At 35.4% G+C, this 13671-nt stretch overlaps 1 protein-coding gene across 6 annotated transcripts in view; it reads left to right on the plus strand.

The window, feature by feature from the left end:
- ALPK2 (alpha kinase 2) overlaps positions 1 to 13671 on the plus strand; it is a 171198-nt gene that overhangs the window by 94910 nt on the left and 62617 nt on the right. For all 6 annotated transcript variants that reach the window (XR_004230843.1, XM_031945911.1, XM_031945912.1 and 3 more), the window contains 3 exons: positions 3616 to 3763; positions 9317 to 9444; positions 9549 to 9584. Coding sequence is in view for 5 of the 6 variants with exons in the window: in XM_031945911.1 (XP_031801771.1) it covers positions 3616 to 3763; positions 9317 to 9444; positions 9549 to 9584 (312 nt within the window). In the remaining variant the exon portion in view is untranslated. The remainder of the gene's footprint in view (positions 1 to 3615; positions 3764 to 9316; positions 9445 to 9548; positions 9585 to 13671) is intronic.

Raw genomic sequence — 13671 nt, forward strand, 5'->3', positions numbered from 1 at the left:
TTACGTTTCAGTTCTCTTCTTTTTAAAAGTTCTTGCTTTCCCATCAATGAAACTTGGAAGGGACTAAAAAAGACATTATAGAGAGATATTGTGCATCTTGATGTCAGATATAGTAGAAGAGCCATTATAGTCTGGATCTGATCACAAGGGAGCAACATCCTCTTTCCTTTTGAAGTCTGAATTCTTGTTATTCTTATTATTTTTTGGATGGTTTCTTAGCAACCATCACACAAAGTATTATATACAAAACTATTTTTCCAAAAGAGCTTGTAGTTCCCCAACCAAGCATGCCATACATAACTTTTTAAACAGAACCTAATGTTTTTAAACAAAGTTAGAAAAGACATAAAATAGTTTTGCCAATGTAAAAGAAGTACTACGTTTGGAACGCCATAAAGGGCATTGACTGTCTAGCTTGAGTATGAGAAGTTATTATTCTTCAAAACATTGTACTATGGAAGTATTTGGTGATGATCCCAAGGCAGCTTCATCAGGCAATGCATAATTAGGCCTAGTATAGCAAAAGCACACTTGAGCAATAGACTGGATCCTTTATAGGCCCATCCATAAGCAAAGAAGGATATATTTAGAACAGAGGTATTGTTAAAGCTATGGTTTCAAACTACCCACACTCACATGTAGATACACACACCAGCAAACACATATATGTGTATCCAATCCCCTCACACACAATGGATCATAGTATAGAGCTAAGCCTCTATTGGACTTATCCTGGCCAATTTCCCATTTTATAGATGAGGAAATGAGTCCCTGATAAGTCGTGTCATATGGATAGTAAGAAGTAGAACTTGGATTTGAATACATGTCAACTGGCTCCAACTTTCAGCATTTTAAGAAAGCAATCAGAGTCAAGGAAATGAGTACAAGCAATTTATATCAGTTAAAATCAAGATCCTAGATTTCATATCTCAGGTGTCATAATATTTCCATGCCATGTTCTGTACTTTGTGTTAGGGGGAAGAAGACCATTTGTTCCCAAGACACCCTCAGTCTTGTCTATTTCTCTGTGAAAGTGGAAATCCTTTATCAAAGGAGAGGAATGGGAACAGAAAGAAAGCACCATCATAACTCTGGACAAAGATTTACAGCTATTGTATGTGTATCAAAGATGGCTCATGATCCTATTTCCAGTGCCCAACTGGAGGTAGCATAACAGAGTGGAAAGATCTCTTAGTCAGAATCTGGTTTGAACCCAGGCTGACTTGTGGCTACTATTGTTTATACTAATACCCTCAGAATATATGTATACTAGGCATCTAGGTGGTGCCATAGTGCACAGAGCACCAGGTCTGGAGCCAGGAAGACATCTCCCCAAGTTCAAATCCAATCTCAAACATTTATTAGCTGTGTGAACCTGGCAAGTCACTTAACTCTGTTTGTTTCAGTTTCCTCATCTGCGAAATGAGTTGGAAAAGGAAATGACAAACTATTCCAGTATCTTTACCTAAAATACTCCAAATAGGATCACAAAGAGTTGAACATGACAGAAACAAGTGAATAACAGCAACATATATACTAAAGATCTCTGTTGTTTAATACTGCTTACTAGTTGCACAACTTGGAGCCTGTCATTCAACATCTTGGGCTTTTGCAAAATGTATTTTTCAACTGCAAAATGAGCTAGTTGTTTCTCCAACTAGCTCAAAAAAGAACTTTTAAGGTTCTTGTCAGCTTTCATAGAATCTTAGATTTTAGAACTGAAAGAGATTTCAGAGACCAGTAAATCCAGCTTTTTTTCCTGAGGAAGAAGCCAATACCTTGAAAAGTTGATTAACTTGCCCAGGATCACACAGTTTGTAAATATCTGATATATGATCTGACTTTATTCCTCTACCCTCACCTGCCTTCTATTGAACATATTATGACTGATGTGCCAAAGAAAGAATCCTAGAAACATATATTAAGAGGACCTTACAGTCAGCAAAAATCAATAGCATTATTGTCTCCTTTCCGCAGAGAGGTGAAGGTCTGTGCTTGCAGAACATTAACTATGTTGTCAAATGTCATTGTTGAATTGGCCATTTCTGGTTAATTCTTTTTACTTTGTTTCAAGGGAACAAATATAGGTATATATGACATATATATGTATGTGTATATGTAAATGACTATGATGTAAAAATAACATCAATAAAATTTTTTAAATATACAAAAATAAAATGGAGCTAACTCTTCCTCTACCCTCCAATGCTTAGAATAACAAAACCATTAGCATTTGAATGAAAAGAATTTTTTTTGGAAGAATAAGTGAGGCTCCTGTTTTCCCAAATTAATGCAGAGAGAGATAATTAGAAAATATTGAGTCTAAACTATTTTCTGATTGTAGAATTTGTTACCCAGTGTTCCCATCACCACTTCTCTAATATGGAATAAGCTTTTTATTTATACAAGTGGCTGTTATTCCAACAATGACTGGCAGCAGCTTTTGATCTGCTGAATTATTCACAGTAGTGAATATTGTAGTGACAGATCAACAAAGCAATGTTGGATCTTGGATGGGGCTCAGAAGGTTTTCATTACAGTTATTTTTTTTTGGTGGTGGTGGTTGTTATTTCGTGAGTGAACCTACTTAATGGTATTTGACTTGTATTGCATTGACACCTATGGCTGAGGCTAAGGCAAACTTTCCCAGAAACCCTCCTGGAAGCCTCAGAATGCTGACTTTAAATATTGTCATTATACCAAATGAAATTGCTTATTCTTTAGTTTTTGTGGCACCTGCTCCTTGCTTTTCAGGGAGAATCTACAACAAAATGAAGTAAAACTTTTTCCATCTAGATTTTTAAAAATCCTGGCCCTTTACATTAGGACTTTAACTTTTTCCACCTGGGACCCCTTTTCACCTGAGAAATTTGTATGTGACCCTGAGCATATAGGTATTTTATAAAAAGGTATACAAACCAAACATTCACTGATAATAAATGATAATTTTGTGACTCCCCCCTTCAGTTATGAGACCTCATATGAGGTCACAAAGCACAATTTAAGAAGCTGTGCTTTAGATAATGATGGTCCAAAACCAATTCTAAATGATATCATGTTAATACTGCCTCCTGGTGGCTACACCGATAATTGTACCTTATCTGGTACTCCACTCTTTTGCTTCTTCATAGGATAGCCCCATCTTCCAGTAATTGATTTTTTTTTTCATAGCTTATATTTGTTTTTTCCAATACCAATGTTCTATTGATATGAAGGAAATAAAATATAGCACCTTTTTAGTAGGGTTTCTTTTACAAAGAAAGTGAGGAAGAAAAACTCAATACAAATATATTATTGAGTTGCCCTTTGCTTCTTGGTGGTCTAGCTTTAGTTACCTTTACAATTCAGGTATACACTATTCCATGGACTTCACCCCACTTATTTAATATTGGCTTGGGAAAAAAGGGTATAGTTTTGTTAGCTGAAAACATGTATATGATATCTCAATATCCAATTTCACTTTTTAAAAAGGAAGGACTTATATTCTGTTTCATTGTCTGTGATTTAGATTTGGCCTCAGGATTTTTGAATACGAAAAAGAAGAGGTCAGGTTTTCTAGATCATTTAATTTCTCACTTTCCTACCAATGATGAATTGCAAAATTCTCATTGACAGCCCCAGTGCTATTGAAGAAGATCCAGGCTGAGATGTTTCCTGATCATTCTGGAAATATAAAATTAAGCTGTCAGTTTGCAGAAATCCATGAAGACTCCACCATCTCCTGGACAAAAGATTCTAAGTTAATTGCAAGGGTTCAAAGAAGGTAAAATGTCTGGTTTTGGACTAGCCAGTCTTAATCATTTCTCACAATCCTATTGGGGCATTGTTCTCATTTGCAATATGAGAAAATTAGACTAGATAATGTCTAAGGTCTTTCTTGTGTCTGACATTACACAATTCTATGATTTTATGACCATCTTGTCACATCATTTCTTAGGAGGTAGTGGAGGTGGCAGAAATAGTGAGAAGAGGTAAAGATTTGAGTTCCATTAAGGTAAAGATTCAGTATCTTATCTAAATATACCAACCCATTAGTAATCAAGTAATATTTGTTGAATAGGGATAAGGACTAGAATTATGATTCCATATTGCACAGGAAACTACAGATTGAGGGAATTCCCCAACTTTTAGTGGAGGTTAGTATCTTTGTAACTAGGTCTCAGAGAATAGCTTAGAGCACTGAGACATTAAGTAACCTGCCTAGTTCTGTAGCTAGCTTGTGTCAGAGGTGAAGCTTGAACACGATATTTTCGACTTTAAGGCCAGTTCTCTGTCCATTATGTAACACTGCTTCATTTATTGAAGACTGGAGACAAGAAGAACTGAGTTCAAATGCGGCCTCAGACACTTAATAGTTGCATGATTCTATGAAGTTACTTAACTCTTCTATGTCTCAATTCTCCATTCAAAATCCCCGGAGAAGGAAATAGCAAATTTTACAGCATCTTTGCCAAAAAAAAACTTTAAAAGAAATCATGAAGAGTTGGACATGACTCGAAATAACTGAACAACAATAATAATTCACATTTCTATAACTCTTTTAAAAAGCATCTTTCTCATCTTCACCTGTGAATCAAGTATCATAAAGCTTATTATTTCCATTACATAGATGAGAAAATCATCTGAGAAAGGTCAGACACCCTTGCTGAAAGTCATACATCTACTAACATCAGAATAGGCACTCAAACCCAAATCTAAGACCAGTCCACCTGCTTCTGTACCATACAGTGCAATGCACTAACTGCATGAGGCATTAAGAACTAGACTATGGGGAATGCTGAAGTGTGAAAGCAATACTGTCCTAGGGGACTAAAGATCTAGAATCTCGTGTTTGCTTTGCAGCTAAGAAGCTTGTGGTCTTGAGAAAATATCCACGTTTTTGGATTTCAGTCTACTTGCATGGCAAAGTCAAGAGACTCTAGGGGATGCCTTCCAGGATGCCTTCCAGGTCTGGAATTCTACCAGCCTAATACTGAACTAGGCTTTTTGCATCTGAAATGTTTTTCCTTACATATGTCATTGTGTGTGTCTGTTTCATAACTATCTCCATTAACCTGTCAAGTACTGTATACAGTCAAGCAAAGGTCAAATGCAGCAGATGAGCCCAAGAATATAAACAAGTATGGCATCCTTGGCATGAAGCTGCAAGAAACACTTGTAGCCCTCAGACCAAATAGCAGTCGTTGAGAAGTGCTGACTAGCCATTTCTAGGAATGGAAGGACTAGTTTGTTTTTCTGTTTCTAGGAGACTGATGAGGTGGGGAGTGGAAGTGGCAATGGGATTTTTTTCACTAATAAACATGCCAGGTATGCTGTCTGGGGTCTCTGAAGACTTGGTGGCTCACTTTTGTTTTCTCCCTGGCATAGAAAGTATCATCTCACTTTTGGCCCTTCTTCAGATCTCACTGGATAATCCCTGTGCCAGAAAAGCATTTCCTTCATTTCTTCAGGAAATAGACTTTTTACTAAAAGGATAAAAATTTTGTGATTTAAAAACAAATGACAGGGTTTGGTTGTGGCTAAGGGCAAGCTTAGGCAAAACTACCAAGCCTTAGAAATGTTACCTTTTTTCTAGTCTTTCCTTTTGCTACCTATGCACTATTCATTTAAACAACAGGAGGAACTTGCTAGTGAAGGCTAAGTAAGCCTTGGGCTACATTCACCTATCCCTACCCCACTTTCAAATGATCACCAGCCCTATATGACAGAAATTCTGACATTAATAATCATAATTATAGCATTGTTGCTGTTACTTTTTTAAAAAGATATTAGCCACAAACATTTTTAAGTTCCCCCTCATACCAGGAACTGCACTAAATTCTGGAGATACACAATTTAGAAAAATCAAACAATCCCTGCTTCAAAAACCTCACAGACAACTGTGAACAAACAGAACATATATTAAGAGATTTGGAGTAGTTTCAGAAAGAAGGCACTAAATTTAAGAAGCATAGAAAAAAACTTCTTGCTGAAGTTTGAAACTTTAGCTGAGACTTGAAAGAAGATAGAAAGCATGTAGGAGGAACAGCTAGGAGGCTAGAATATGAAGAGCAGTAGGATGTAAAAAAATTGAGGTTAGAAAGGGATTAGATTATAAAAGACTTTAAAAGCCCAGCAGTGGGGTTTATAACTGATCCTAGAGAAGGCAAATAGGTGACATATGCTGGGCCTAGAGTCAGGAAGATTCATCTTCCTGAGTTCAAATCTTATCTCAGATGACACTTATTATCTTTGTCATCCTTGGTAAGTCACTTAATCCTGTTTGCCTCAGTTTCCTCATCTATAAAAAGAGTTAGATAAGAAAATAATGAATCACTCTAGGCTCTCTGACAAGAAAACCCCAAATGGGGTCACGAAGGAAGAGTCAGACATGACTTAAAAAAATACTTAAGAATAACAACAAAAGAGATAATAGGGAAATGGTGGAACACATTGAATTAAGTGTATTTAACATTCTTTAGGAAGATCAATTTGACAGTGGATAGATTGGAGGGAGGGACAGATTTGGAGTGAAAGAAAGATTGTGACTGGGTTGAGAGAAAAGGATATATTTGTACAAGAGATGTTGCAAAGATAAGAAAGATAAAATGTGTCAATGGTTTGAATATGGGGAGTCATTGAGAGTGAGGAATCCAAGTTAGCTTGTTGGTTGAGATCCTGTATGATTAGGAAAATAGTGGAACCCTTGCTAGTAAGGGGAAAGTGTGGACACACTATTTTAGATACATGCAATTGTCATTGCAGAGGAGGCATTTTATTTGAGATGTCCAAGAGGCAGTTGGACATACACGACTGTGGGTTAGCAAAGAGGTTAGATATACAGATCTGAAAATCAGATGAATAGAGATCCATGTAGATGGGCCCATGAGAGCTAATGACATCATCAAGTGAAATAATATAGAGTGAAAAAAGGTCCATACTTTGGGGGACATTCATGATTAGAATATATAATATAGAAGAACCAGCAAAACAGTCTGAAGAGTGATCAAACAGAATGAGAACCAGGAAAGAGTAGTGTAACAAACCAAGAGAGGAGAAAGGGACCCAGATATCTCCTAGTTCAACCCCCTCCTTTTACAGATGAGGAAATTTTGACTCTTAAGAGTTCAAGTGATTTGCCCAAGGATACTTAAGTAATAAGTGGCAAAGAAGGAATTTGAATTCAAGAAACTTACATTTTACTAGGGGAATTCAACAAATTCCCAAATAAAATAGAAGATAAACAACAAAAGAATACAGAGTTATTGGTGAAAGTAGGGATACTAATAAATGTGACACAATCAACAGTATCACTATTCAAAAAGTGTTATAATCTATTATGACATAATCCCTATCAAAGTCCTCCTTTGATACTTCCTCCTAGTGTAGAATCGACCCTGGGTTCTTAACAACTACCAGTAGAACCTTAGCTCTGGCAAGTCCTACCAAGCTGGTAAGGATACAAACATAGGTTCATAGATGGACTGAAGGTCATATGAGAACCAGTAACCTGAGTTAAGTAAGGTTCATTACTAGGTTGACCTTTGGTTATAGGATGAACTTTTTGGCCTTTGCAATTCATAAAGGTCCATCTAATAAAACTGGGAGAGACTTTCATCTGAATCCTTGGAAAATCCACATAAATGAAAATTCACATTCTTGAGGTAGTGAAATCAGAGTTATATAATTCTCCAGTTTATCTATATTTATGGTCTTAGGGTCATCTTTGGCTTTTTCCTCCCTTATTCCCACTTCCAATCAGTTGGCAAGTTATGGTAATTCTATTGCTATAATGCAACAGGGATTCATCACCTATTTTCCACCCTGGAATGAGACAGTGATCTCTTCTTCTTTTTACACAGTCCCATACATTTTAATAAACATGAAGCATATTCCTTATATAAGGCTATGAGATCAGAATCAGTTTACAAAAAAGATGAATAAAATATGGAATGAAGCCTCAGATCTTTCTGTATAGTAGAGGAAAAAGCATAGGAGAGGCAAAAACAAAATGCTTTAAAAACTTACTGGAAGAAGAGACTATTTTTAGCTGGAAGATCAGGGAAAGTTTCCTGAAGAAGACTCATACAACTTTATAAAAATGTAACCACTGTGCAAAACAATATATACTTATATTTATATATTTTGACATGACATTGAAAGTACATCCTCTCCCAAATATTTTTAGTCTCCCAAATATTTAGTAAGTGCATACTGTGTATAAACCAATCTACTACTCAGGGCAATACCAAAATGAAGGAGATCCAGCTTCTGCCTCCCGGAACTTGTAATTTGGTGGGAGAGATAAGAGTTAGGTTAACTAAACAAGGACAAAGTAAAACCATAAAAATACATTTTCACAAAATTGTATGAAAATTGTGTGTAAATCAGAGACTTTACCAAAAAACTAAAATAGGATAAATTCATTTACTAAACTCCAACTAACCGATACTCAAAAATCAGTCAGGTAGGGATTTTCTTTCTTTCTTTTTTCTTTTACTAAACCAAAGTTTTCCCCCTTCCCCTCTCAGTTAATAAGCATTTATATACCAGCCATTGAGCTAAGCACTGGGGCTGTAAAGAAACACAAAAAACCCACCAAATTCCCTTCCCTCAAAGAGATGACAGTCTAATGGGAAATATAGAGAATTAACTTGAAACCCAAAGCACCTATACATTTTCTAGAATGATTAGACCAGAACAAAATATAAAAATATTCACCCAACCAAACATGAGGCAAAGAGTTGTTTCATTAAATATTTATACATATTGAATTATGTTTAAAATTCACCAAGGAGCTCACTATTCAAAGAAATGCCTCTTTTAATACTTTTATGAGATAGAGAACACTCTAGTAATATAGATAACTGTCTCTTAATTGATCCATTTAGTCAGAGTCAATTTTGATATACCTGGTTTTCCTAAAACAGCACACTATACAGTATTAATACTATTGCAGGGAATCAGGGCAGTGTGCAAAAGTATGAATGGTTATCCAGAAATATCTCCATTCTTTTCAGGGATTTATATTACAATGGCAGACTTATTCTCCTAATGAATGGGCAGATTAATATTTCATGATGGTACACAAATATTGGTGCAAGATCAGGATTTTCAAGACTTTTACTCTTTTCAAGGTTCTTTTACAAAATTTAATGGGCCAAGCATTCTTTACAAATAAATAAATTGTAAAACAATGTACCACAATGGAGGACTCCTCTTAGTTTATTGGTTGCAAAAAACAGAGGAGGGGGTAATAGTAGTTTTTCCTTGCAGCTTAAGAATATGAGACGTTAAAATGATTACGTTTGTAAATGTTAATGTTTTTTATTATCAGTGCAGGAGATAATTCAACTGTGTCCTTGGCCATTGTTCAAGCAAGTAAAAAAGATCAGGGATTGTATTATTGCTGCCTCAAGAACAGTTATGGGAAAGTGACAGCTGAATTTAACTTCACTTCTGAAGGTAAATCTCAACTTTATACTCTTGGATAGAAAGCAGAGTTACAGCCATTTCACTGATGCTCCTGGTCTGACAGCCTTTCTCTCTCATCTTTTGTCTCCTTTTAGTTCTGGGTCAGCTTTCAAGTCATCAGGATATTAAAGGTAAGTCAGTATGGGCTGTCAGAGAAAATGGGTTCACCATTAAATCATGAAATAGGCACCCCCTGGGAAAAATGATGGAAATAATGTGTTCCTTTAGACAGATAACAAGTAAAATAGATAAATTACGAGAGAGGTTGGAGAAGTGAAGGGCAAGCAATAAGCCACTTCAATCTCTCATTCTCTTGCTTTTGAGTAATAATATTCACTATCATCGTTTTGCCAAGTTATTAAAATTCTAGAGCTTTATCATTATCAGAGAGAGGGATTAGGTTAACACTAATTATTGTAAGTTTATTGATATCTTTGTTTTTATACCACATTTAATTTTTTTCCAGTTCTAAATTCAATTTTATTTTCAGTTTTAAATTATCCTCATTTCCCTATCCATTGAGAAGGTAAGAGAAACAAAATCCATCACAATGGATTGTACATGTATAGGTATGCAAAACAAACTTCCACATTAGCCATGTCCCAAAAAATTAGGAAAAAAGAAAGAGAAAAAATATTCTTCAGTCTTCACTCTTAAGTCTATCAGTTCTTTATGTTGAAGTATTACATTTTATCATAAGTTCTTTGAATTGTGGTCAGTTGTGTTAATTATTATGTCTTGATTATTCATTATCTTTATAATATAGCTAATAACGTATAATTTTTTCTTGGTTCTGCTCATTTCACTTTGCATCAATTCATGCAATTATTTCTGGGTTTTTCTGAAACCACCCCCTTCATTATTGCAAGCACAAAAGTATTCCATCATATTCATATGCCACAACTTACTTAGTCATTCTCCAGTTGATGAGTATGTCATCAGTTTCCAATTCTTTGCCACTGTAAAAAGCTACTGTAAATATTTTTGCATGTATGTGTTCCTTTCTTATTTCTTTCATTACTTTGGAATATAGAACTATTGGTGATATTACTAGATCAAAAACTATGAACAATTTAATATTTTTGGTGTATCTCCAATTTGTTTTTCAGAGTGATTAGAGTCATTCACAGTTCCACCAATAGTCTGTTAAAGTACCTATTTTGTTACATCCCTTCTAGCATTTGTCATTTTACATTTTCTTCATTTTAGACATTCCGATGAATTGTTTTTTTTAACTGTTTTACTTTGCATTTCTCTAATTATTACTAAATTGGAACATTTTTATGACTATTTATACCTTTGATTTCTTCCTCTAAAAATTCCTTATTCGTATCTTTTGGTCAGTTGTCAACTCTTGAGTGTCTTTTGTTTTTGTAAATTTGACTCAGTTCCTTGTGTGTTTAAAAAAGAAGAGGTCTTTATGAGAAAAACTTGCTGCAAAATTTTCCCGGTTTACTGCTTTTCTTCTAGTTCTAGATGCATTAGTTTTATTTTTGTTAAATCTTTTAAATTTTATGAATCAAAATTATCTAGTTTAACTCCTATAAACTTCTCTTTCTCTTGTGTGGGCATAAAGTCTTCCTCTATCCATAAATCTTACAAGTAAATTCTTATACAGACATTTTGAATATTTTCCTTCCCCACAATGAACCTTCCCTTGTAACAAAGGGGAAAAAATTAAGCAAAACCCCCATCTGGCAAAGTAAACATTTAATTCTCCACATACACCATTGTGTTCTACTTCTACAACAAATTTAGGTTGGTGCATTTTATCATTCCCTGTCCAGAATTAAAATTAGTAATTATAATTACACAAAAATCAGCTTTGTTTTACAGTTCTTTTCATTTACATTGTGATATATACACACATATATTATAAGTGTATATATATTTGTGCATACATGTATATACATACACACTTTTTTTGGTTCTGCTCACTACACTGTAGCATATAGTTTTCCTATGTTTATCAAAATTCCTCATATTCATTGTTGCTTATATTTTGTTCCTTCATAGGGTATATGTTTAGTAGTGGGATCTCTGGGTTAAAGGCTATAGACATTTTAGCCACCTTTTAAAAAACATATAATTCCAAATTGCTTCCCAGAATTGTTGGGTTAATTCATCAAAACCATCTGAGTATTGCTGTTTTTCTACAGCCCCTTCAATATTGATTTGTTGTTTCTCAAGAAGAAACAATATTCCATTACATCTGTATACCACGATTTGTTCAGTCATTTTTCAATCAATGGGCACCCATTGTGTTCCTAGTTCTTTGCTACCACAAAGTGTTGCTATGAATACCACTAATACTATAGTAAGTATTTGGAATGAGGACTTTCAGATTAGCTTCTATTTGCAAGTGTCTATGATATATAGATTTGATAGTTGAGGGCAATCTCCTCCCCACAAAAATGCCATTCGACTTTTTTCCACAATTCCACCTCCCTCTTTTCTGCATAGGCTCATAAACTACCTCTTTAATTGCTTCCACTGATTGTTCAGCTGTGCATGCTGATAAGCACATTCCCAAAAAGCATCAGGTATTTGGCAAGAACAAATCCTTTCATCTGCACTTTAATGCAAGTGGAAGGAGGGTTTTGATGTTTGCCTTTGATACCCACATACAGCTCTCTGTTCAACAAAGCTTAGGAGCCATTCCTGAATCTGCTCACGTTTTGATCAACTCCTCCACTGAATGTTCCCTGGCAAAGTGTTATTCTGCAGCCTATCCCTCCTCACAGAAATTTTACCTTCTGTTCAGGGTTGTAGCTGATTGAAGAGAGAATTGAATTTTACTACAGTTAAAATGTTTTGGATCATTCTGATCATTTATAACTTGTGCTCACTCTAAAACAAAACACAAGACAAACCAACCCTCAAACTTATGGATGAAAAGATATAGAATGAAAATACCAAGAGAAGAATTATTAGGATGTTTGCCTGCTTTTGTCAGGAGGCATTAGAGTCCCCTGGAAAAAGAGCACCAGTGTGTTCAATAGAGCACGGAAGTTCCATTCTCACTTCTGATGATTATTCCCTGTGTGACTTTGGGTCCAAAACTTAATCTCAGTTTCCTTACCTGTAAAATGAAGATAATGGGCTGGATGACTTCTGAGTGCTTCCAGATTAGATCTATGAATTTTTGTCCTTCATTTTGGGTCCAGGAGAAGTTGTGATATTGATATTTTGGGGATGGGAGCTTTAATTTCACTGGTATAGGTAACTCTCTCTACAAACACCGATTAGCACTTGCTCCACCACTTATAGTTTTAGAAGATTGCCTGGCCTTCTGAGAAGTCAAGTGCAGGGTCACATAATCAATCTTTGTTTGAGTCAGGATCTGAACCCAGACAATCTTCTTTTGAAAGTAGTTGTTTATCCTACTATATTAGATTGCCTTTTTTTTTATATAGCATTGATAATTTATTTTTTAAAATGACTAATTTGAATAATAAGGAGCTTCTGACTCCATATTGGGAAGAGCTTCTGACTCCATATTGGGAAGTTATTTCATAATTAAATGGCTTGCCATGTGAGGTAGTGAATTTCTCTCTCTAGAGTTTTTAGACAAAGCTGAATGATCACCTGTCATTGTTGATAATGAAGGGATTCAGGCTTCAAGTAGGAACTGGACTGGATGATCCCTGAAGTCTTTTCCAGCTCTGAGCTAAGATTCAATAGTTATATGATTCTCAATTACCTCTCAACAAAACCACTGGAGCAGAAAATAAATTTACTTCTAGTATTGATAGTGTGTGGTACACCTGCCAGTGGCCTCAAACAAAAATATCAGACAGGCCTCCCTCTTCATTTGTAAACCACAAAATGGAGCTCCAAAGTAGAGAGGGGCCCCTTCTTACAATCTATACCAAGAGTTTTGTTGTGGTCCATACCTGTGATGTTTGCTACTGCTTTGAAGGTTTGGATTTGCACAATCTAATATAATTATAGTGAAACTGAGTTTGCAATGAGAGTTAAAATGTGCCCCAGTTGGCAACCCTATAAGACTAATCCCTCTCTAGAGATTTCAAAGGCTTTAGAGGCCCCCATCAGAACTTCTGGCTCCCCTGTGACTATGATTACCAGGCCATGAACTTTGTATTCAGTTCCAGGGTGCTCCTGTCTGGCCTTTCTCACTAAATATTTTCTGAATGTAATTATAATTTCCATCTTGCAACTTGCATTTTGCAAGTTGCTCTCTGATTCAAAACTAAT

The sequence above is a fragment of the Sarcophilus harrisii genome, chromosome 1 (assembly GCF_902635505.1).
Source record: "Sarcophilus harrisii chromosome 1, mSarHar1.11, whole genome shotgun sequence".
Classification (NCBI taxonomy): Eukaryota; Metazoa; Chordata; class Mammalia; order Dasyuromorphia; family Dasyuridae; genus Sarcophilus; species Sarcophilus harrisii.